A 27,185-nucleotide genomic window follows, 5' to 3' on the forward strand; every position below is an offset into this window, starting at 1 on the left:
GCCGCGCACCTCCCTGCACCGCCCAACTACTCTTTCCCCCCCCCCAACAGGTCCCAGGGCCACTATCCCTACCCATGGATGGGTTAACATCTTGCTGCGTAACATCTCCCCCGGATGCCCTGTAACCACAGCGGTGGTGTCCACCTTCACCACAACCCGTGGGTGGCGTCACAAACTTAACCACGGCTCCGGCCGTAAACCTACGTCCCCCAAAACGCCAGCCCCTTTCAGATTGGAGTGACCACAGGGCGCCCGGGTCCGGAGACAATCGAGCCACCCACCAGCGAGCCCGGATCCGAACAGCTCGGTTGCAGCAGAGCCCGGGGTGGTACAATAGTACATTGTACAATTGTAAAGTGCTGCGGAATATGTTGGCGCTATAGAAATAAAACATTATTATTAATGTGTATAGAACCTCGACCCTATGGAGAACAATTTAAAAGAAGGCTTGGCCACTTCTCTTTGTTTTAACAAATGACTTGGGTACATAATTTTGCAGCACTTACTACGGTAATATATCCTTCTGTACTTATTACAGCTCACCTGTCCACTATATCCCTGCTGATGGATAGATTTGTTATCCCACAAAGTGGCCATCTCCATGGGATACCAGAAGTAGAGACAGTTTCACACGAAAGCTGTAATTTTCTATGTATATTGTATACTGTAGCAGATCGTTAAAGTTGCTAACAGGCAGCACTCCGAGGGTTAAGCTTCTCCAGTGCAGTCAGCCAGCGACTGCAGCTGTAGGAGTCACATACAAGTAGGAGGAGCCAACTCCGGCTGCACAGTGAAAATAGAGTCGGTTGGGAGACAGCAGTTGAGAGAGAAAAAAAAGGAACCGACGTTCACCATATTGGGAGGATTTCTAATGCATCACTAGAAGGATAGGTTGCCTTAGAGGTGAAGTACAGCTCAGCCCAAAATAAGGAGTACAGAGTCAGTTACCAGGGAGACAATCTGCAAGCCAGTGAACTGATCTAATCAGGAAAGTTTCCCCGCAGAGGTCTGCCTGTCTGTGCATGTGAGTAAGGGGTACTTCGCACGTTGCGACATCGCTACTGCAATGTCGTCGGGGTCAAATCGAAAGGGACGCGCATCCGGCGCCAGTAACTACGTCGCAACGTGTAAAGCCTAGATGAACCGATAAACGATCGCAAAAGCGTGGTAAATCGGTGATCTGTGTAGTGTCGGTCATTTTCATAATTTCGCTACAGCGACAGGTACGATGTTCCTCATTTCTGCGGCAGCACACATCGAGGTGTATGAAGCCGCAGGAGCGAGGAACTTCTCCTTACATGCCTCCACCGACTATGCGGAAGGAAGTAGGTGGGCGGGATGTTTACGTCCCGCTCATCTCCGCCCCTCCGCTTCTATTGGCCGCCGCACGACCCGCCCCCTTAGGAAGGAGGTGGGTCGACGGCCAGAGCGATGTCGCAGGGCAGGTAAGTGCGTGTACAGCTGCCGTAGCAGATATCACATGTGCGACGTGGGCGGGTACTATCGCGCTCGGCATCACTATCATCGGCTAGCGATGTCGCAGCGTGCAAAGTACCCCTAGGCCTTCAACATACAAAAAATAAAAATTATATATATATATTATATAAATTCAGAATAACATGAGAATGTTGGGCACTACAGCGAAGAGCTGTGTAGTAGAGCCGTACTCACAGGTTCCAGCGATCAGCTGTTCCAAGACTAAAGCGGGCTTTACACGCTACGATATCGTTAACGTATTATCGTCGGGGTCATTGTGTTTGTGACGCACATCTGGCGACGTTAACGACATCACAGCATATGACTCGTACGAGCGACCTTAGTCGATCGCAAAAGTGGCCAAAATCGTTCGCCACGGAGAGGTTGTCCTGAATAAAAAAAAAATCGTTAATTGCTTATTAGCGATGTTGTTCGTCGTTCCTGCGGCAGCACACATCGCTATGTGTGACACCGCAGGAGCGACGAACATCTTCTTACCTCCATCCACCGGCAATGCGGAAGGAAGGAGGTGGGCGGGATATTACGTCCTGCTCATCTCGCCCCTCCGCTTCTATTGGCCAGCTGCTTAGTGATGCCGCAGTGACATCGCTATGACGCTGAACGCACCTCCTCCTTGAGGGAGGGATTGTTCGGCAGTCATAGCGACGTCGCTGCACAGGTATGTGCGTGTGACGTTGCCGTAGCGATAATGTTCGCTACGGCAGCGATTACACAATATCGCACGTAAAACGGGGGCGAGTGCGATCGCTCGCGACATCGCTAGCCGATGCTAGCGATGTCGCAGCGTGTAAAGCCTGCTTTCGTTTTGCTGTCCCAGGTAGTACTCTGCTAGCAATGTTGTCAAGATCAGAAAAGTTCAAGTATGAGAAGAAAGCGGCAACTCACTCTGGTAGATGGTGGATTCTTTATTCTGCTAGTGCAGACATTTACACGGAACAACGGGGAAGAGAGGTGGGGGCGGCAGACGGATGACAGCCTTTTTGCGCTGTGGCTAGCGCTTTGACGAGTCCCACGCTAGCCACAGAGCGAAACGGCTGTCGTCAGTGAGTTGCCGCTTTTCTTCTCATACTTGAACTTTTCTGAAATATATATTATAATATACACATACATACACAGTACAGACCAAAAGTTTGGACACACCTTCTCATCTCTAGAACAACTATTAAGAGGAGACTTTGTGCAGCAGGCCTTCATGGTAAAATAGCTGCTAGGAAAGCACTGCTAAGGACAGGCAACAAGCAGAAGAGACTTGTTTGGGCTAAAGAACACAAGGAATGGACATTATACTGGTGGAAATCTGTGTTTTGGTCTGATGAGTCCAAATTTGAGATCCTTGGATCCAACCACCGTGTCTTTGTAGAAAAGGTGAACGGATGGACTGTACATGAATGGTTCCCACCATGAAGCATGGAGGAAGCGGTGTGATGCTGTGGGGGTGCTTTGTTGGTGACACTGTTGGGGATTTATTAAAAATTGAAGGCATACAGAACCAGCATGGCTACCACAGCATCTTGCAGCGGCATTGCTGTTCCATCCGGTTTGCGTTTAGTTGGACCATCAATTATTTTTCAACAGGACAATGACCCCAAACACACCTCCAGGCTTTGTAAGGGATGTTTGACTAAGAAGGAGAGTGATTGGGTGCTACGCCAGATGACCTTTGTGTCCACAGTCACCAGACCTGAACCCAATCGAGATGGTTTGAGGTGAGCTGGACCGCACAGTGAAGGCAAAAGGGCCAACAAGTGCTAAGCACCTCTGAGAACTCCTTCAAGACTGTTGGAAAACCATTTCCAGGGACTACCTCTTGAAGCTCATCAAGAGAATGCCAAGAGTGTGCAAAGCAGTAATGAAAGCAAAAAGGTGGCTACTTTTGAAGAACCTAGAATATAAGACATATTTTCAGTTGATTCACACTTTTATAAGTATTTCATTCCATATGTTTTAATGCATGCCTTCAAAGTGATTCTACAATTTTCAGAGTCCTGAAAATAATGAGAAGGCGTGTCCAAACATTTGGTCTGTACTGTATAATAAAATAGAGATATATTATATATATATAATATACATATATATACACACACACACACACACACACACACAAACTTTTTTTTCCTGAGACTGCAATATTTACAATACCAATTTGAATTTGTCCTTTCTGCACTGATGACCTCTAGTGGCAACTATTGAATGTACGTCTCATGAAAGTATTTGTGATATACATGAGGTTTTTTAGGACGCTTAGGGATGGAATTTTCTTGGTTTATCCCCCTTGTCTGATTTTTAGTTTTAGGTTTCAATAAAGATGTAATTGGTTTCTATTCCTGGCTATTTACTCTATTATTTTTGTAGAATTTTGTTCCTTCTCTAAAGGCTCACCTCACATCAGTGGTATTTTGCCGCAAAACCGGATCCGTTACAAATGCGTTTCAGTTCCATTCATTTCCAATGGAATCACGGCAAGATACAGTCACATGCGGTTACGTGTGTCATACACAACCGCATGTGATCGCATCTTGCCGCGATTCTTTTGGAAATTAATTGAACTGAAACGCATCTGTAACGGATACGGTTTTGCTGCAAAATACCGCTGATGGGAAGTAAACCTTAGAGTTAGACATTACACATTTTTGGTATTTTATTGGTTGCTTCAACATACTTCGTTGGAAACCACTGACCAGCTATCATTACTTGAAAATAGTTATTCAAGCTGTTGTCCGCAGCCAAAAAACCTGTTCATTACCAAGGTGTTGTCATTTTACGATTAAAGATTGACTTCACCAACAACTATTACCCCCATCAGATGCTACCGTCCACCACACGCGGTTACCGCAGAGACATGTGACCACATCTGCTCCAATAAATAAACACTTCACAAAGTGGTTATTCTATTGGACGAGGCTGATGGGAGAGCATGTGACCAGACTTATCCGTCTGCATGGATAGAGCGGACAGAAGCGTTGTAGTCTATGAGGAAGGCTGCACTAAGAAGTATAGGAGGAGAACCTGTAATACCTATATAATAGCGCAACACTGTCCCCAACATTTATTAAAATAAGGATTATAGAGGCCAACCTATTTAATATGTACTTTACTAATCAATGCTCTAAAACCTCTAGATTTATGATTAAGTCCTGCAATATACAACTTGTATAGCCTATACTCCTGAGGAATTCCATTCAGCCTGCCAGTGCCATGATCTGTACTGGTTAGGTGCAAATCCCCCCCCCCCCAAACAGTGCCATTTACAGCTGGATCTCTGCTTTGCCTGTTGTCAGCTAGTTTGCATATTATTCCCATGAAGCATTGCTTCCAAAATAAGTTATATATATTTTAATAGATTTCTTCAATGAAAGCCAGCATAGTTCTTTAACATTTATAGTAATAAAAACTTAAAATTAAAAAAATTTGAAATTTTGAAATATAAATGTTTAGTAAAATGTATTAGATAGGTCATTGTCTCAGCTGGAGCACTTTATTTATTTCATATAAAAAACACACGTTTCATAAAACACTGTTTATTAGATTTAGATATTATCTACGGTAATCATTACAAAAGGGACATTGATTTTTTTTTTTGGGGGGGGGGTTTCTGGTGAGACTTGACAACTTACCCTAAAAGACATTTCTACATTCTCTCCTCCCCAGATTTCCATTTGATCATCATAAGATCCAATGTGTTCAAAGTAAGATTTTGAGATAGAAAAAAGACCTCCAGCAAAAGTTGGTGACCTGGAAGAAGAAAAAAGTAAAAGAAAATTGAAGCAAAAGAAAAATAACAATTGTTTGTTTCAATAGGTATTATCTAATTTTTAACAAATTAATTAATGGAAAAATAAATTACAAAACTTGATCACATGTACAGGGCAGCTGGTATCTAAGGATCATTGAAGGTCTCAGCTAGTAAACTCCAGTAGCGCAATTTTGAAAAAAAAAGTGAGCAGCAACATTTATCGAAAAGTCTTCAACGATATTACATGAATACAGGGAAGGGATACATTTAAAATATGAGAAATTCTTGTATGGTGTTAAAAACTCTAAAAATTGCAAAAACATTATCTAACCAGCTACCCATCGCTGGATAAATCCGTTTCACTCTTTTGGGTCATGTTAGCAGAAGGCAGAAATCTGGCTAGGCATGTGATATATTGAAAGAGGGGCACGGCCTTGCTCAATGCAAGTGTATGTAGCAAAGTCGTGCCCATCTAGTCGGAAGGTGGCCAGGAGTATTCATATTGCACACTCGTGGCCACGTGACCACCATTCCCAGCTTTGAAACCTGCAAACCTTCACAGTGCACAGTGCATACGATGTGAGGATTCATAAGTCTGCAATCAAATAGAGTGACTGCAAACTTATGGATTTAGACCGGACAATCTTTTAAGTATTTTAATTATATGCTAAAACTAGGTTTAAGTTAGGGTACTTTCCCACATCCGTTTTTTGCTGTTAGGCACAATCCGGTGTGTGCCTGATGCAACGGATCAAGCGCAGATTGTGTAAAACTGATGTGACGGATCCGGTAAAAAAAAATCTGATCCGTTGTAACAGTTTGTACCGAGAATCCAGCTGTGGCCGCGGGTAACCTGAGTGATGTCACCGCTGACAGCGCGGCTTGCTTCAGTTGCTCCGTGGAGCTCACAGTGAGCGGCGGTGTTCTATGGCCGCTCCTGTCAGCTTCAGATGTAGCAGAGCTGAAAGCATCATGGGACATCGTATAGATTACGCCTGACCTGGAGGGGTATTTAGAAATTTTAATAAAGTGGTGAAAGAGGGTGTTTTTTTGTCTTTTATTTAAAATAAGGGATTTTTTCGGTGTTTGTGTTTATTTACTTTCACTACCAATTATTCATGGAAGGTGTCTCAGACGCCTGCCATGATTAACCTAGGACTTAGAGGCAGCTATGGGCTACCATTAACTCCTTATTACCCCAATTGCCTCCGCACCAGCGCAATTCAGGATGAGCCGGGTAGTGCCCCGGACTGTCACGTCTAACGGATGCAGCAATTCTGGGCGGCTGCTGGCTGATCTTTTCAGGCTGGGGAGCTCCCCATAATGTGGGGCTCCCCATCCTGAGAATAACGGCCCTCAGCTGTGTGGCTTTACCTTGGCTGGTATCAAAATTGGGGAAGGTGAGGTGGGGGGGGAAAAAAAAAAAAAAAAAAAAAAAAAAAAAAAAAAAAAAAATCGCACACTTTTTTTAATTATTTATTTAACGGCAAGATTTAGACCCGCCCACCGGCAGCTGTGATTGGTTGCAGTGAGACAGCTGTCACTCAGCGAGGGGGCTCGTCTGACTGCAACCAATCATAGGTGCTGGTGGGCGGGGGCAGCAGTGAATACAAAATGGAATAATGAGCAGCCGGCATTTTCAAACCAGGAGAAGCCGTGGGAGGAGAGGAGAGGAGAGGAGAGAGAGACCAACTGATAGAGATATTTTCTAACAAAGGAATTTAGACATCTGAGCATGCTCAGTTAATAACCACGGATCAGTCTGTGGAACGGGTTTTTTGCAAGACAGATCCAGCTTCCATTTTACAACACGCCACCGGGGACAAAAAACGTTCCCTTGTGCGTCTTGTCTGGCAGCCGGACGCAGAAATTTTGCCAGATCCGGCGCACGCCGGATGAAACTCAAGGGCATCAGGCACAATCTGACGCTAATACAATTCAATGAGGATAAAAATGCACCCGGCGCCGGATCAGTTTTATCCGGTATTAACCAGATTGTGCCTGATGGAAAAAGCCGGATGTGTGAAAGCAGCCTTAAATGTACCTGCCTCAAAGCAATGCCCCCCACATTGCCTCCTTTAGCTATTATGCATTCATATTGCTGGAACTTCACATTATAGAGAAGTAGTTCACAAAACTAATTTTCAGATTTTGACATCTTTTCTAATGGGCTGTAACTGTATTTATAGACTTAGCAAGTCAGAATGTCATGGTGGCGTAATAGCCGGCAAGGGTGTGGCAGCAATGAATCAACTCATGGTCTAATTAGCTAAGATAACAGCTTGCTGGCAGTGCAAGTGCAGACGTCATCCTAGCCACATGGCTGGACCCAGCTTCTGTCATTATTCACAAGTAATAGATCATCTCTCGCTCAATTTGGTAGGTGACCCATGTACCTGTTTAACACCAAACTATAGATCAGCACCATGATTATACAGATACACAATGTTCAAATCTTTTTATAGGTAATAGGAGGCGGATAAGTAAATCATGACTTGAAAATGCAAAAGGACTTAAAAGTATTTGGAGGAAATTGTGGCTTCATAGATGGGACATTTCAGAGTGAAAATATTGGCTCATATTTATAAAATGCGTGATCTCACTAAACACAAGACATCCTAATAATGTCAACTATATACAGCCAGTGATTTAAGTATTGAACACGGCACCAATTTTCTCAGTAAATATATTTCTAAAAGGTGTTATTACCACAAATTTCTCACCAGATGTTGGTAAAAACCCATCCAAACTACAAAAAGGCAAAGAAATCAAACCATAGCTGTCCATGAATTTAGTGGTGTGAAATAATGAGAAACTAAAACAAAAAAAGTATTCAATGCGCTTACTGAAATTTATTTCATACTTTGTCCAAAAGCCTTTGTTGGTGATGACCGCTTCAAGATGCCTCCTGTATGGAGAAACTGGTCACATACATTTTGGACCTATTGGACCAAAAGCACACCTGAGCCATTACTCTTCAAATCCTGAAGGTTCTGTGGGCTCCCTCTATGAACTCTGAACTTTAGTTCCTTCCATCAATTTTCTATTGGATTCAGGTCAGGTGATTTGCCGGACCATTCTAGCAACTTTATTTTGTGTCTCTGAAACCAATTGAGAGTTTCCTTGTTGGTGTGTTTGGGATCACTGTGTGGCTGAGATGTCCACTCTCATTGCCTCTTAATCATCCTGGTAGATGGCAGCAAATTTTTTATCAAGAATGTCTTGGTACGTTTGGCCAGTCATCCTTTCTTCAATTTTATGAAGTTAACCAGTGCCGTATGCTGAAAATTAGCCCCACATCATGATCTTCCCACCTCCAAACTTCACTGTTGATATGGTGTCTTTGGGGTGATATGCAGTGCCTTTTGGCCTCCAAACATGGTGCACATTATGGTAACAAAAGATTTAAATTTTGGTCTCATCTAACCAAACTATATTCTCCCAGTATTTCACAGACTTGTCTAAATGTTGTTGAGCAAACTTTAAAATGTGCTTGAACAAACTTTTAGTTTAGCATTGAGTGTGCATACAGGTCATGGAGAATGAGTGCATTACTTACGGTTTTGTTTTTTTTTGTTTTTTTTTTTTTTTTTAAACAATTGTACCTTCTAATTCCAGATCTTTCTGTGGCTCTCGGACAATTTTTCTGATAATTATTTTCCCCCCTTGTATGAAATCTTGCGTTGAGCACCTTGTGGTGGCTTGTTTATGGTGAAATTATGTTCTCTTCACTTCTAGTTTATGGCCCCAACAGTGCTTAATGCAACTTTCAGTAGTATATAAATTCTTCTGTAACCAATGCAAATTAGTATATTTTACAACAAAAAGGTTACAAAGGTCTTGAGACAGCTCACTGGTTTAAACCATCATTAGATGTTTCTTGTGTGATACCTTGGTAATGAGAATTTTTTATAGGCCTTCAGCTGAACCAGCTCATATTTTTCACTAAGTGGAAGAATTGCTTTCTAACTACTGATAGATTTCAGCTGGTGTCATATGCGACTTTTTGCATTTCTCTCAGGTGTTCAATACATTTTCCCCCCATGTCATTTCTCATTATTACACAATGTATTGACATCTATGGTTTGATTTCTTTGCCTGTGTGACTTGGATCGGTTGTCACCAACATCTGATGAGAAATTCATACTGTATGTATCAATAGCAGCTTTTGAAATACTGTATATTTACTTGGAAAATTGGTGACGTGTTCAAAACTTATTTCACCTACTGTATGTGCTCTGTTGGAGATTCACTGTGCAATCAAACCATAGCAGCTCAGTCAGAAAGCAGATAAAACAGGAAGTTGTATAGAATTCTCCATTAGGATGCACTCAAGCAATAATTTTTACTTCTTAGAGAATAAAATTGATTATGGTATTGACACTTGGCTCAAACTCTGATCTCATGCTAGAGACTTCGATCACAAATGTGGAGAAGAATGAGAACTTAGTTTCTCCATGTTCTCCATTGTCTGTGTCTCCGTAAATTAGACTGCACTCGGATGACAACTGAGCGCAGTCTGATGTTTTATACGCACCGATAGATTTGAGTGGATGCATGCCATCTGACATGCGCTGCCAATCACAACAGGCTGTAATTTTTTTCTAATACCAAATCGGCACGAAGAAAGAAACGCTGGTCGTCATCACCCAATAGTACAACATTGGTCTGAGGACTAGCTGATAAAATATGAGATTGCATTCATCTGTGTTATAGGCTCATGAAAGTGCAGCCTTAAAGGGGTGGTTCACCCATATTTTTTAATGTCTCCCTCGATATTATATTGAGAAACAATGTTTCTCTCAAATACCTTATGTTGGCAATAGTGCCTGTGAGAGGAGCTATTTCACACTGCTGTTCCCGCTCCAGTGACGTCACCGTCAAGTGCCGCATACGTCACATCTGTGCAGCCGGCTGCATTCTTCCAGACTCACTGAGCTGTGGGCGGTGTTTCCCGCTGTCATAGCCAATCTGCTCCCTACTCCCCCCTCCCTCCTTCCTCACAGCAGAACACTGTAAGCAAGAGACGTGATGCTCTGTGCTGTGAGGGAGGAGGGAGGGGGGAGCAGAGAGCAGATGGGCTGTGACAGTGGCACAATATCACTAACACCCGTCACACATACATTCCTAGTGACGTCGCTGTGGGCGGCGAACAACCTCTTTGTTAAGGGGGAAGTTTGTGCGCTGTCACACAGTGGCCGACTAATAGAAGCGAAAGGGCGGTGAACAGCCGCATTAACGACACGCCCATCTAGTTGCCGAAGGACGCAGGAAAGCTGTTGTTCGTCGTTTCCGGGGTGTCACACGTAGCGATGTGTGCTGCCTCAGGGACAACGAACAACCTACGTCCACAACGACCAACGAGATTTTGAAAATGAAGGACGTGTCAACGATCAACGATTAGGTGAGTATTTTTGAAAAGTTAACACTCGCTCGGAGCTGTTACACTCAACGACATCGCTAACTTCGCCGGATGTGTGTCATGAATTCCGTGACCCCGACAACATATCGTTGGCGATATCGTTGTGTGTAAATGGGCCTTTAGACATGCTATAAATCCTAGGGTAACTATTACATGTATGAAAAACATTTTTTACTTTGATGTGGAGTTTGTTTTTCACTAATCCATTGTTAAAAGGGAACTTGTCACCAATGTAATGCTGCCCAAACTGAGGGCAGCATAAGCCATAACCTGGCTACACAATTGCAGCCAGGTATATATTTCTCTGAAACGTTTCAGAAAAATCTATACTTTAAAGTTCCGGCAAGAGACCATAGTTGAAGACCATACTATTTCCAGCATTAATAAACATAATTGACAAATCTCCAGTGTGTGTACATGGAGAGATACCGGTCAATCACCTACAGCACCGGTCAGAGAAGGTGATTAAATTGGTAGTATCTGAAATTGGTCCTCAGAGGTGCCCAGCTCTGTGTGAAGCTCAGTGCGCTTAGACACATCACAGATGGACCCAAGTGCCATCAAAATGAGCAAAGAGGAGACTAGTACATGGCCAAACAGCACACTAAGTGCGAATATATTCGTCTGAACATACCGTTCCTTACATTGCCAAATGTCAACTAAATAATGAAGCCCTTTACATTATCTGTCCTTTATAGCTACCTGCATGTATAGATTGATTATTAGAAGACAAACGATTTATTAATGCTACACCCAGCAAAGTCACTTGTGAAAAAAAATCCCTGGAGAAACAAATAGTAAAAGTTCAGAGCTTCTCTAAGCTCAAATAAGCTTATTCATTATTTGTCAAAGTAAAGAACCGTTAAAGGAGTGTCACCACTTGGCAGTGGAGTTAGCAAGATAAGATTTTAATGAAGCATGCAATTACTTGGAGACATTTTATAGTGTGCAATTAATAAATATACTGTAATGCAGCACACAATATACATACATTGTGGGAATATTCATATTGTTGTAAACAAAGATCATAATTGTGACAAGAATATAACATATGAATGATTAAACAGAGATGCAGTTTAAGGGTGTGTGTGCAAGCTGCATTCTTGGTTTGACCAAAAAAAAAAAAAAATAAAAAAAGCACCCTCTGGCAGACTGACAACTGTAAACACTGTTTGACAAAAGAAAGTGGTAAAAAATTAGATAGATAGAAAGAAAAAAACAAAGAAATGACAGAATAGTTCAATAGAGGGATAGCTAGCTTGGCCAGCTGTTTTTGTTTTTTTTTTACCCCCTAAAAATTAAATGTTGTGGGGGTCTCCCCCCGTTTTTCATATCCAGCAGAGGAACAGCAGCAGATGCAGGCTGCAACCCTCAGCCGTCTGCTGTACCTTGACTGGTTATAAAAAAATAGGAGGGGATCCCACTTTGATTTAAAAAAAAACAAAAACAAAAAACCCACACGACATGGGGTCCCCCTCATTTTGCTACAACCAGCCAAGGTACATCAGACAACTGGGTGCTGATATTATTAGGGTGGGAAGGGATATCATTATTTGGCCCTTTCCAGCTTAACAATAGCAGCCCACAGCCGTCCCCGAAGTGGCGCATCCATAAGATGCCCCATTTCTGACACTGGGCCCAGCTCTTCCCATTGCCCTGGTGCAGTGGCAAATCGGGGTAATAAGGAGTTAATAACAGCTCACAGCTGCTACTAAGCCCTAGTTTAATGATGGCAGGCATCTATGAGAGCCCCCCCATTACTAATCTGTTAGCGAAAGTAAATAAAACAGAAATTCCCAAAAAATCCTTTATTTGAAATGAAAGACAAAAAAACACCCTCTTTCACCACTTTATTAACCCCTCACACACCCCTCCAAGTCTGACATAATCCACACACTGTCCAGCGATGCTTCCAGCACGGTCACATATGACGCTCAAAACAAAACCAATAGAACATGACAGCGCAACTCACCTCAGTTGCTGAGGGCAATCAGCAGTGACACCCCTCAGGTTAGCCGCAGCCACAGCTGGAGTCCTCCACCTGTGTCAGCAAATCACCGGAGTGACTGAAGTGAGCGGCGCGATCAGCGGTGCAGTAACTCAAGTGATTTTCGGTCACAGCTGGAGTCCTGTATCTGTGACTGCAAATCAGGCCACGACTGAAGTGAGACGCAGGTGGAGGACTCACCTGAGGGATGTCACTGCTGATGGCGCAGCTCACTTCAGTCGCAGCCTGAACCTCACAGCGGTGAACCTGTGAAGTCACTCCCATCACACTCGCCGTACCGCAGGGCCCGCAGTTGTGACGTCAAGGGTTCCCAGAGTTCATTCTGATCACTCGGCTCTGTCTACACTCACAGCTGGCAGTCATGTTCTATGAGGCTTGCTGTGACAGGATAAAGATGTGTAAAAAGCTGGAGGAAAAAAGAGCGCAATAAGGTCTTACCCAGTAACACTGAGTAAAAATAATAAGGGAATGCGCTCACCGTATTTGGATATGTATCACACAACCAGAAATAAAACCTGTAACCAGCTGCTGCAGAGTCCACGTACTGAAGAAGCCAAAGATCCCTTAGGAACACTGTAAATGTGGAACAGTTACTGCGCTGCTGGAGATAAGACACGCATCCAGGAGAGGTAAAATATGAGGTGGCTTAATTCAATGCGTTTTGACGTGTATCCCCACATCTTCAGGAAATCTACCAATGTGACCCATAGTCATACTGGTGGATTTCCTGATGAAGAAGTGGGATTACACGTCGACACGCATTGAATTAAACCCCCTTGTATTTTACCTCTCCTGGATGTAGGACAGAGGTGTAGCAGAGCTGAATCGCCGTGGGACCTAATGCGGATTATGTCGCCTCTGGAGGGGTGTTTGAGTTGTTAATAAAGTGGCAAAAGAGCGTTTTTTATTTTATTTCAAATAAAGGATTTTTTGGCTGTTTGTGGTTATTTACTTTCACTTACAGATTTCTAATGGGGGGGGGGGGGGGGCGCAGATGTCTGCCATGGCTAATCTAGGACTTAGTGGCAGCTATGGGCTGCCATTATCTCCTTATTACCCAGATTGCAATCATACTAGGGAAATTGTCATCTAATGGATGTGGCAATCCTGGGTGGCTGCTGGCTGATTCTCAGGCTGGGGAGACTCATGTTATTGGGAGCCCCCCAGCCTAAAAATACCAGCCCTCAGCTGTGAGGCTTTATTTTGGCTGGATATCAAAATTGGAGGGGGACCGCACACAGTTTTTTTAAATTATTTATTTATTCTCCTGTATGATACAGACCCCCCCACCGGCGGATCTGATTGGTTGCTGTCAGATGCCCCAACACTGAGTGACAGCTGTCTGACTGCAACCAATCACAGATGGAAGCAGTGAATATGTATGAGCCTAATGAGCGGGTACAGTGAATATGTAATGAGGCTAATGAGCGAGTCGGGAAGAAGAAAGAGGCCGCGGGAGCAATGTGACAGCCGCATAGCGCTGGTGATCGATGAGTCTTAAGCGGATAGACACACACAGACACACACACAGGGACACACACACAGGGACACACACACAGGGACACACACACAGGGACACACACACAGGGACACACAGACAGGGACACACAGACAGGGACACACACACACACACACAGGGACACACACACACACACACACACACAGGGACACACAGACACACACAGACACACCCACACACAGACACACACAGACACACACAGACACACACAGACACACACAGACACACAGACACACAGACACACACAGAGGGACACACAGGGACACCGAGAGACAGACACAGACAGATGGGTGACCTGCGTTTTTGTTGACAAAAATGCATCCAAAATGCAACAAAAGCATGGTGCAAACGCACAGACAACATTTTGTTTGCATTTTGACACACCTCATTGATTTTGCTGTGTGACAAAACGTGACCAAAACGCAAAAAGAATGACAAAAAAAAGCAGCATGTTCAAAAATGTTGACAAATACTGACAAAAAACTGCAACGTGCACATGGAAATTCTGATTTCTCATAGACTTTGCTGGGGAAGCAAAACGCATGCAGTTTGTCATTGACCAAAATGCAAGAAAAACGCAATGTGCGCACATTGCCTAACATGTTCTGAAAGGGATAAAGTGGCCTGATTGTTATGTTTTCGAATGCATGGAATTTGACTTATTATTTAGATACAATAACATAAAATGTAACTAAAGTCTCATGCCCATCGGCCGAACAATGTTTTAGATGATCATTTGGCTGACCACCATCTTGGCCGTCTCTCCCATACACAGGAGCACTCGCTCAGAAAGCTACTGACATCTCTGAAAGCGCACCTTATCTCTGGGAGAACAGAGCAATCGGTAGTCTGAAATTGGACATGCCTGATCGACATCTTCCCAGATGATTGGTTGGTTGGCTCATCAACATGCAGTGTCAACTGAACTTATTAATATCAGCTGGTTTGGTCAACATTAGTCTAATGGGTAGGGGGAGCTTAAAGGGATTGTCCCACAAACAAAGTACATTTTAAATCAATAGATCTCATAATGAAAAATAAGTTTCACAATTTGATGTGGTAAAAAAAAAAAAAAAAATAATGTTCCTGTGTTGAAACAATCTTATAAGTGTGCCCCTGCTCCGCGCTGTACAATTTCTCTGACAGTGCAGGGACATGGTTTGAACATACCTCTCCTGGGCAGGGGAGGAAGCAGGAAAGTATACAATCAGGGCAACATGGGATTGTAGCTGATTCTTTGTGAGGTAAAACATTTCTCTACCTGTTTTTAAACAGATTTTACCTCACAGAAACCAGCTGCTGCAATCATATGCTGTACTGTCTCTATATTATTTTGCTTCCACCCATGGCCAGGAGATAGGTTCAGACCATGTTCCTGCAGGATGAAAAACACAGCCATTACATACTAAAGTGTACTTTGTTCCTGGGACAACCCCTATAAGTTATGGGCAATATATACTACAAAAACTATTCCCAGTTTGATAACAGCCTTTAAGTTTCAGTTGCCAGATCGGTTAATGGTGGTGTTAGGTGTGGATTTATAAGTTTTTTTACTAAAAGACAAAATTCCTCCAAAGAGTAGTTGCTGCGCTCGGTTTCTCTTTTCTGCCAAGAAGTTTTAGAAACTTAAAACAGAGATATCTGTGGCATAAGATGATGCTTCTTCCTGACAGATAAAATCTTGGTGTCTCAGATACTTAAAATTAATCTGTCAGCTGTTGCTTGAACGGACAGCATGAATCTGGCTTCTATATTCTAAAAGTCTATGTTAGCTGAATGTGGCTAGCAACAAGGTGACTAGTCCAAGACGCAGGTCCCCACCAGCTTTTGACCTCCCGCTTGGCTAGATTGACAGACCTACACACACACACACACACACACACACGCACACACACGCACACACACGCACACACACGCACACACACCTGCCAATCTAGCTGAGTGGGCATGAAGGAGACCATAATGTGTAGTAAGTCAGTACTACTTGGCAACCAATCATAGAAATGCCACCATTAGATCCTTGTACAAAAAAAGAAAAATCCCTACATAAATTTTATTATCTCAGTAGAATACAATGAATAGGTATATATGTGATTTCAGTGGTCTGTCATATATAAGGGTTGAGCTGTTCTAAAACTACAACTTCCAGTATGCCATGATTTCTAACGCTACAGAAACTAGAGAGCAACATAAATGGTGAGATGTAAGAGAACACTTACTTTATAGGGTAGGTTTCATCCTTTCTTCTTTCTTTCTCATGGGCTGGGATAGCTTCCCATCCAAATGTCAAGCTCCAGTCAAAGTTGCCTCGACTGTGATGCTTTCCATACTGCACTGGTTTCGAAAACTCAAAACTGTTCAGGTCAATAGTAGTAATATCCGGGCTGACCACAGCCGTGTGATCTTCAGCAATTCTTGATAACAGTGGTTCCAACCAGCCATGGAAACATTCACCTGTTCAACATTAAATTGAAGAGTACATTTCAGTATTCGAGGCCACGTCATCATCTCTGCACATCAAATACCTTACTGAGGATTTGCATAATGCAACTGTCTCATAGGAAAAAAAAGTGGTGCAAAGCAATTAACTGTACAATTATATATAACCACAGCCTTCTAAAATGTACATGTACTTTAAGACTCATCGGTCTCTTAAATGCAGAGGAAGAGACTATTACATAAACAAAATGGAAACTTATCAAATATAGATTAAAAAAAAAATATGCAAAGAATTTGTCAATTTCCTCAGTTTAATTTGATGTTTCACTAGGCATCACATAATATGTCACACGATGAGAATACCTTATCACATTGTAAAGCAAAAAGTTTTGAAGCATAGTGCGATGATGCATTATTCTACGCAAAAAAAAACCCCCACAATCATCGAGATCATAGAATGGTAGAGTTAGAAGGGACTTCAATGTTCATCGGATCCAACCCATCTGCAAGTTTAGGTTATCCTAAATCATCTCCGCTATATGTTTATCCAGTTTCCACTTGAAAATTTCCATTGAGAGCTCACTCAATATCAAGATTACGAATGGAAAAAATATTTTCATTCTTTCATCCTTGAGTGGAAATAAAACATCACTCGCCCACAACCTTTTCGATGTCCACATAAGGACATGTAGTGCTAAGTGTTTTAACGGTGTTGTCACAGGGACAAAACCAAAATCCTAACTACCTCAAAACACCAGTATCTATAGTGGGAGCTTGAATGTTTGTGAGCCGGTCAGAATTTTCCATACTTCTGCATGAGTTTGACCTAAAACTACATCAGATTTACACACAAGTCTTTAAATAGATAAAAGAGTCAAACATTTAAAATCATGACTTTTTATTAAGGAAAGTGACCCAATATCACGTGTCAGAGTGGCAAAATTATATGAACATTTAGGATTAGCAGATAATATGAAGGTAAGGCTGGGTTCACACTAAGCGACAGCGACGTCGCTGTTATGTCACCATTTTCTGTGACGTAACAGTGACTTGGTAAGTCGCTGTTATGATCGCTGCTTAGCTGTCAAACAGCAGCCGAAGCAGCGATCATATTGACACGCGTCGCTGTGCTGCAACATGTGCAGAGAGCAGGGAGCCGCGCACACTGAGTGCTGGCTCCCTGCTCTCCTAGCTACAGTACACATCGGGTTAATTACCTGATGTGTACTGCAGCTACATGTGTAGAGAGCTGGGAGCCGGCACTGGCAGCGTGAGAGCGGCGGAGGCTGGTAACGAAGGTAAATATTGGGTAACCACCTTGGTTACCCGATGTTTACCTTGGTTACAGCTTACCGCAGGCTGTCAGACACCGGCTCCTGCTCCCTGCACATTCAGGATTGTTGCTCTCTCGCTGTTACACACAGCAATGTGTGCTTATCAGCGGGAGAGCAAAAATAAAAAAAACAAACCAGGGCTGTGTGTAACGAGCAGCGATCTCACAGCAGGGGCCAGATCGCTGCTCAGTGTCACACACAGCGAGATCGCTAATGAGGTCACAAAAACCGTGACTCAGCAGCGATCTCAGCAGCGATCTCGCTGTGTGTGAAGCACCTTTAAGTTGAGTCTTGTATTTTTAATCAATGGGATGACAGATATGAGTGGGTGACCTCTTAATTTTAAGATTAGGGATCTATCAAAGTTTAATCTTCACAACAAGTTTGTGGAAGCATATCATAGCACAAAATAATGATGATTTGTTAAGACCTCAAAAAAGGAGATGTTTATGCTCATGAGACTGAAAATGGTTACAAAAACCACCTGTAGAGAGCATGGATTCCACCAAATCACAGATTCTGTACAAATGGAGGTAATTCAATACCACTATTAGCGCTCTAGGAGAGGTCAATCCACACAGATAACTCCAGGAGCAAGGTGTACAATAGTCTGCGAGGTCACAAAGGGACCAAAGAAAACCTCTGAGCAACTAACGTCCTCTCACATATCAGTTTATAATAATGTTCAAAAATCCAAAATCAAGAAGACAACTGAATAATAATGGTGTGGCAGGATTGCCAGCAGAAAGCCACGGCTCTCCAGTAAGAATATTGCTGCCTGTCTGCAGTTTATTAGAACAAATGTGGAGCAGATCAAAATAGAGCTTTTTGGTTTAACACCTTCAAGATGAGTACATGTTCATTTTATGCACTTTTATTTTTTACTCCTTCTTCCAAAAATCTTTAACTTTATGTGTCCATCAACTTACCCACTTGAAGGCTTACTTTTTTTGCAACACGAGTTTTCGTTTTAAACTACCGTACACCATTCACTTTACTTGTAATGTACTTAAAAGAAAAAAGAGGGGGGGGGGGGGGGGATTCTCATGCAATTCTGCAATAGTTTTTAGGTTTTGTTTTGTACAAAATGTAACTTATTTTTTTACATATATTTGGAGTACTCAAAAAAATTCAGAACTTTGAGCAAAAAAAAAAAAAAAAATAAATAAATAAAATAAAATAATTGACTTGTGTTGCTTTTCTTTTGAGAGCTGTACATTTTTTTTTAGTCTTCGCCAATTGAGCAGTGTGATGTTTTTTTTATGTATTGAGCTTACTCTTATTGATATCATTTTGGCAGACATACAATATTTTGATCTCTTTTTATTGCATTTATACATGGGAAAGCCATTCTTGTATTTTCACCACTGAACATATATAGTTAAATTGTTTTTATATCTTGATAGGTTGTACCTCTACAGTCCCTGACAAAAGTTCTGTTGCTTATCCATATTATGTAAATAAAAGCTTATAACCTGACTTTAAATTCATCCATTGGTTTCATAAATTACTCTTTGAAAGCTGAAACCCTCCCAAATTTGGTTTAGGTTATGAAAATAAAGTTGCTGCAAAGCTGAAATATTGATTATTTAATGAACACAGAAAGGTCAGATTTTGGCAAGACAAAAGTTTTGTCACCCACAGAAAGTAATGTGAAATTCAAACAAATAAACTTCTAATATAAAGATATGTTGCATAACATTGGTGAATGAAGTTGTGGTGCTATTAGAGCCATATTTAATATTTTGTGTAACTTCCATGAGCTTAAAAGGACTGCATCCATGCGGTTTAACAATGGTTCATACAATTTATTGATGAAGTCATCGGGAATAGCAAAGAATGCAGTCTAAGGCTAGGTTCGCACACTGCGTCTTTTTGACGCTGCATTTTTGTGCGTTTTTGGCCGCTAAAACGCACAAAAACGCACCTGCGTCGAAAAAACGCATAAAAAACGCACGCGTTTTTACCGCGATTTGGTGCGTTTTGCTGCGTTTTTCAAATTCATTGCATGGGCGGAAAACACAGAAAAACGCAGGAAAGAACTGACATGTCCATTTTTTTTTTAACTCAAAAACGCAGGTAAAAAAAAAAAAAAAAAAAAAAAAAACAGATTTCTGCGGACAGCAAAAATGAAAACTCAGACTTTGCTGGGGAAGCAAAGTCCTGCAGTTTTAAGGCCAAAAACGTACCCGAAAAACGCCGCGAAAAACGCACTGTGCGCACATAGCCTTACATGCCTCCCAGAGTTAATCTAGATTCTTTGGTTTTGTCTTCCAAGCTTCCTCTTTCATCCTACCCCAAACATGCTCAATGATGTTCATTTCTGGTGACTGGGCTGGCCAGTCCTTAATCTGCTGTGCCAGGAGGAACTTTGTTGTAGAGATGGATGTATGAGATGGGGCACCATCCTGCTACAGAATGAGACTACTTTTATGATTGGGAATGTAAGAGGTAGCCAATACTTCTTGATATTTTAGGCTATTGATATTGCCTTCCACCTTGCAAATGCTTCGCACACCCCCATACTGAATGTAACCCCAGACCATGATCTTTCCACCACCAAACTTAACTGTTCTCTGGGTGTATTTTGGATCCATATGGGCTTCAGTAGGTCTCCTGCAGTATTTGCGGCAGATGTGGTATAATTCAACTAAAGATTCATCAGAGAAATCCACCTTCTGCCATTTTTCCAGCGTCCATCTGTTTAGCAGGCTGTGGGACTTGGTAAATGCCACATGGTATTTTAATTGCCTTTTGTTTAGTGCTGGCTTCTGGGCACTGATTCGGCTATGGAGGTCATTTCGAGACAGAATCCTATAAACTGTTCTAGTTGACACAGGGACTTGAGGTGACCAGGCCTTTTGGAGCTCTGCTGCAGTGGAAGAGGGGCTGACTTTGGATTTTCTAACCAACAAACGTTCCTCCTGAGCAGTTGTCTTGCAGGGTCTGCCGGACCTGGGCTTGTCAAAAGCATCTCCAGTCTCTTCAAATCTTTTTTAATTCTTTGTACTTGATGCTGAGACATATTAAAAAGGTGCCAGCCACCTCTGCAGTGGATCTGGTCTTCAGCCTCTTGATAATCAAGGCTTTCGTGTGCAGGGTGGATTTTTTGGCATGTTGTCAGAGGTCAAGTTTCAGTTCAACTGAAGGTCTGGGGTGCTGGATTTCTTTTTATACACACCCACTAATTAACTGATCATTTGGTGAGCACAGGTGAGGCTGTAAACTAGGATTGGGTGCATTATATGACAAGGCAACAAAACTTTTGCCTTGCCAAAATCTGACCTTTCTGTGTTCATTAAATGATCAATATTTCAGCTTTGCAGCAACTTTATTTTCATAACCTAAACCAAATTTGGGAGGGTTTCAGCTTTCAAAAGTGTAATTTATAAAACCAGTGGATGAATTTAAAGTCAGGTTATAAGCTTTTATTTACAGAACATGGATAAGTGACCGAAATTTTTTCCGGGACTGTATGGACACAGGAATTCCAGATTTATTTTTTGTTAATGGTGAAAGAAGTGTAATGTAAACTTTTTTTTTTTTTTTTTTTTAAGCTTTATGTTTTAGATTCCTTAAGGAACTTGAAATTGTTTGCTTATATTAATGTAGTGAAATACCACAATATTAAAGAAGTATATAGTGAAATTGTGGTTCTCCTTTATAGGTCAGTTACAGTTGAGCAGGTCCCCGACTGCCATGGCAAAGCATTAGTTCACTGTAATATTAGTCGTTGAAAACTGCATTTAAAATGGCCAACCAGCAGCGAGTAGAAGGAAGCGAGCTCTGAGCGCTGCTGTTACAGACAGATGTTGGCTATGTAATACAGCCAAAATCTGTCTGGTATGGTGCGTGCTCAGCTCATGAGCCAATACCATACCTTTATTTTATGTGGGAGTTATCTGGCTAAATGGGAAGTGTTATAGTTGGAGAAAGCAAAAACACTGCATTACACAAAATCCTGGAACTGTGAAATACGTTGGTGGTAGTTTCATGGTTTGGGTGCGTTTTGCTGGATCTTGACAAGGACAACTTGCCATTGATGATAGAACAACGAATTCAGAATTTTAACAGCAAAATTCTAAAAAAGGAAAATGTCAGGACATCTGACATTCTCTCAAGAAAATGTAGGTTACAGAGCAAGAGCAGTACCCAAAGCACACAACTTGCTTTAATAAAAGAACGGTAAAAAAAAAAAAAAATAAATAATGTTAGACAAATGATAAAAAAAAAAAAAAAAAAAAAAAAAAAAAATAGTCCTGGATAATGCATTTAAGACGGAATAGTCAGGTAGTCGTTAGCTGCCCAGCGCTGATCTCTGCTGGCACAGAATGCTCACACTTTTCTCCTACTGGCGATTCTGCAGTTCCACTGATGTCAAATCCACAGAGAAGCTGCTTCTCTTACTCTCTGCTCTGTAGACAGGATGTGGCTGCCAATGTCACGTGGATAGGCAACAGGGAGCCGGCCGTCAAGTCCCTTTGACAAAAGAGCCAGTTAGAGGAAGAGCTACTCTGATTATGTGACACAGCAAGGACACTGGCAGGAGCAGTCCAAAACTGCTCTGATCCATCACCGGATAGAAAATTCAGGTAGTTAGCAACAGTTCATTAGCCTATAATGAAAAAAAATAAATAAATAATAGTGCGCGATAACCTCTTTAAAGTTTTGAAATAGCTACGCTAAAGTACTAACGTTAATACTATAAAAATATTGTGGAGGGATCTGAAGTGAGAGGTTCATGGGAGAAAGTGAAGGGAATACAGTGTTATTTCTCAATTTTGAGGATATGTAGTATTAGTAGTGTGGTATTGAAAGCAAGACAAGGAAGAAGTGATGGCCAAGAGGAAGAAAAGGTGACCGGATTACAGCTTAAGCTCCATGGTGGTGAATTGAGGGACCAGAGAGTGTGCACTATCAAAGAGGAGTGTGAACAGTGCAGAAAGTATTGGGTCAGTGTTGACAGATTATCACTAACACTGGGGATTCAACTAGAGGAGTGATCCCAAAGAAGTAGCATAGCCGTATAGGATACTCTAATCACGGCGATACACATTGACCCGTGTGGTTAGAGACCCAGGGGATAGCAAAGTGCCAACTGTCCCCACCCTCCTTGATAGCCGATGTGAACTTGTCTGCTGCCGTAACAGAAGCGCCAGTCTGTACTAAGAGGGTAATGCCTTGTGAAAAACTAAGTGTGAAACCTGTTGCAAGAAAAGTGAAACAATATTGAAAACTTGTTACCAGTAAATTACGTTCAGTTTGTAATTGTTCTAGACTCTTCTTTAATAACCCTGAATGTGGAACCGCACAGGGTGAATGAGACGATGAGAAGCTGGCTTGTGGCTGAGAAGTACGGCTGCGGTAAGGTAAAACTCCCCCACACACAAACATGCTTGCCATAGCGTGACTGGGCAAGTTAAGTCCTTGCTCATGACTACCGCCCCTGGCCACATTGCACATGTAATCAGCAAATGAAATAGGACAGGTGTCAGGAGAGAGAATCAAATTCTTTTATTCTCAGGAGATAATAAATTAATGGATGTGTCCAGTAGCAGCTTTATTCCCCCTACAAGTGTACATGTCTAAATGGGCAGTATGTATGGGGAAGGGGGGGGGGGGAGGGGTTTGGCCAACAGTTACCGAAAGTGTATGGTCAGTTTATCTTGGTCATACCCATTACATGGTTCTCAGCTGAAGCCATCTAATAATAATTTTTAATTTTATATAGCGCTAACATATTCCACAGTGCTTTACATACTTCACAATTTAAACTCCCTATGAGCATGGTCTTTGGAGTGTGGGACGAAACTGGAAAACCTGGAGGAAACCCACGCAAACATGGGGAGAACATACAAACTCCTGGCAGATATTGTCCTTGGTGGGATTTGAACCCAGGACCCCAGAACTGAAAGACTGCAGTGCTAACCACCTAGCCACCATGCCGCCCATCTCGGGCAACTCTTCCATACACAGGAAGCGCTTGTTAGACTGAGCACTTTATGTTCTCTGAAAAAGTTGCCGGATGACATGTCTGTCGGCAACTCATCTGCAGGAGAACTATGTGATCGGTAGTCCAAAATTGGACATGTGCAATTAACATCTCTCTCGATCCTCAGTCGGCCCGAATCCCCATAACACAGACAATGGGTTCAACCTATAGACATCAGTGGGTTTAGATAACATTATCCTAAATGTCTATGGGGCCTTTAGTCTAAAAGAACATACTTCGTACAGAACAATGTCACACTTGTCACACACACAACGAGATCGCTAACGAGATCGTTGCTGAGTCACAGTTTGTGACGTAGCAACGATCTCGCCAGCGATCTAGTTATGCGACACCTACCAGCAATCAGGCCCATGCTGTGAGATCGCTAGTCGTTGCTGAATGTTCCAGACCATTTTCTTTAAAGGCAATGTCCTGCTGGGCAGGATGCATCACTGTGTTTGACGCCTACCAACGACCTCCTAAATGACCTTGAGGTCTGAATCGTCATACTAGCTGCTGTGTGACAGGGTCCCAACGACCGCCAAGATCGTTATACAGGTCGCTCATCGTTACTATGTCGTTGGTAAGGTCTGACTGTGTGACATGTCACCATCAACCTCACAGTGACTTACCAGCGATCCTTATCAAGTCGTATCGTTGTCGGGTTCGCTGGTAAATCATTGTGTGCGACTGAGCCTTTAGCCTACTTAGTCAAATATTAATAGAACCTTTTTGATGAGCAGAATAAACTATTATCAGAGACATTGCCTATCATTACCATCACAGAAGATAAGGTCCAGAAGAAGGGACGCTGTTCGGTTATGTGGCATTCTCTGCCCTCATTGTTCCATTGTCTAACCAAGCAGCAGCTCACCTGATTACAGCAACTGAGACAAATCTCAATGACTAAACTGATCCTGCGTTGTTAGGCAACACAAAGAATGAGGAAACAAAATGCAAGGAAAAACAGGTTCCACTATACGGAATATATACCGAACCATATGTCCCTGGGCAATAAATGTAATGACTCCTTCCCCTGTGCTTACACATGTAATCTTGTAATATGCCACTCTTTACCTTCAAACAACTATTGACTTTTAATTATTACTTCAAAAACTACCCACACATGGAAAATAATGAATAATACATATATTCTCTGACGTAGTACATTTTAATGCCCGTGATACATTGATGGGAGGCCCTACAGACCATTCAAATGGTATTTCACTCAAAGTACAACAGGTAAAAAATTCCCATTTATTCTACCTTGCTGACTTAACCCTCTATCTTCAGTAAAGGAAAAGAATATATAGTTCGGTGGTGATCCAACTGCTGGGACCTGCAAAAATCGGCAGCAAAAAGGGACTATCTTTGTTAGAATAGAGCAGTAATGCTCCTGCTTAAAAGGACTGGTCCGAAAAAAAAAATGTATTTTTTTTCTCCTAACTTCCTATCTAGTTAGTCCCATAAAGCAAGTATATTAGAAAATAGCTTAAATTAATAATTCCCTACCATTCCCCAACTACGTCTTATAGCAGCTACTTTTTTTTTTCTTCATTCTAGTTCCTGTCTAATGACTATTCCTTTGGGTACCCCCAATGCATGCTGGTATATTCAAAGCGTCATCAGGGGCAGAGGCTGCAATCACTGTCACAGCCTCTGTCTCAGAAATGAAGAGTCATCAGTGATGCTCTGCAGAGGCGGTGCTGTCACTGCTTTGTCCCCAAGTGTCCTCCTAGTGCAGTGTTTTAATCTCGGCTCCCAACCCTCTCCCTCGTGCGGTATCTTGGACTGTTGTGAGCTTATGTACAGTAGTTAGCTGGTGACACTATACCAGGTGTTGCAGGAGATCAGAGTTGCTCTGGCAGTGACACCACTCTGCTGCCATCTTATTACTATTTGTAGGCCGACAACAGTCCGAATGCTGTGGTCATCACAGGGCACGAGGAGTGCACAAGGAAACAAGCACACGGAGGGGAAGGTGACGGAGCACGAGAGGGGTTTGGGGGAGACTCTGCACTGGGGAATGGGATTGAGACACCGCACTTGGGAGACTTTCAGGGACACAGCAGTGACGGCACCGTCCCTGTGATATGCATCAGTGGTGAGGCTTTGTTTCAGGGAGGGGCAAAAGCTGTGACTATGACCACAGCTTCTGCTCCTGATGACGCTTTGAATATACCAGCATGCACTGGAGTACAAATGGTCAGCAGACAGGAAATTGAAAAAAAAAAACGAACAAAAACAATACCTGTTAGTATAGTAAGGGAATGATAGGGAAATTTTAAAAGCTAGTATATTATAAAATAGCTTAATTATGTGACTAAAAAGATAAGAGTTTAGGAGAAAAATGTTGTGCCTTTGGACCACCCCTTTAACCACCGCTCCATTCATTTTTTATGGGGACTGCTGAACTTGTTTTTTTCTGGTAGCCCTACAGAGAACTAATGCAGCAGCCACAAGTTCCTCATTTTGCCGATCAGTGCAGATCTCAGAGGTCAGACACCGACCAATTAGTTACGGTACATTTTTTTTTTTTCTTTTAACATGACAAACTCGTTAATATACGAGTATATCACAGAGACAAATTACAATAAAGCGCAAATGGGTTAAAGTCCCCTTTTATTTTTTGTTTGCCTCACTTTTTGGTGCTGCTGCAGTAGATTGTGTGATTTTTCCCTCCACTTAAGTTGATAGATACAATCCAAACCTAAAAGAGTATTAATACTTTAGTGTTTTCTTTTATTCCAGGAGCTTTTTATTATTTTTTTTTTTACATAGCGGTACGATAGACAATTGTTTTTTGCAGGAGGACTTGTAATATTGAACATCCCTATCCATTTTACCATATAAAATATACAAAAAAAATTGGAAATTAAATTAGCAAAAATGGATTGAAATGGCAATTCATTTATATTGTGTTTAATGTGCTATAAAAATTTATCTGCAACATCATTCTCCAGGCACAATTATAGTGGCCCCAAACTTAACTTTTTAAGCCACCATAAAAAAGAAAATTTTTTTTTAAGAAAATCATAAAAAACGAACGTCCTGGGTTGGTTTAAGTAATGGACCATGGTATTTGAGTGGGTAAACAGTAGAGATTGGAGCTAGGTCTGATCAGTGCTGTTTGAAGCAACTGGAGGCTGTATAAGGGTAGGTGCACACAATCAGTGTTTGCAGCATTTTGGACGCAGCACATCTTCACTGTGTCCAAAATGCTGCTTTGTACAGTAGTAGA

General features: G+C 42.1%; 1 protein-coding gene across 2 annotated transcripts in view; it reads right to left on the reverse strand.

Annotated features, from left to right (window-relative positions):
- GALNT6 (polypeptide N-acetylgalactosaminyltransferase 6) overlaps positions 1 to 27,185 on the reverse strand; it is a 123,956-nt gene that overhangs the window by 10,895 nt on the left and 85,876 nt on the right. For both annotated transcript variants that reach the window (XM_075337132.1, XM_075337133.1), the window contains 2 exons: positions 16,399 to 16,633; positions 5,112 to 5,229 (listed from right to left, as the gene is read on the reverse strand). In XM_075337132.1, coding sequence (XP_075193247.1) covers positions 5,112 to 5,229; positions 16,399 to 16,633 — 353 coding nt within the window. The remainder of the gene's footprint in view (positions 1 to 5,111; positions 5,230 to 16,398; positions 16,634 to 27,185) is intronic.

This window comes from Anomaloglossus baeobatrachus, chromosome 2, assembly GCF_048569485.1.
Source record: "Anomaloglossus baeobatrachus isolate aAnoBae1 chromosome 2, aAnoBae1.hap1, whole genome shotgun sequence".
Lineage (NCBI taxonomy): Eukaryota > Metazoa > Chordata > Amphibia > Anura > Aromobatidae > Anomaloglossus > Anomaloglossus baeobatrachus.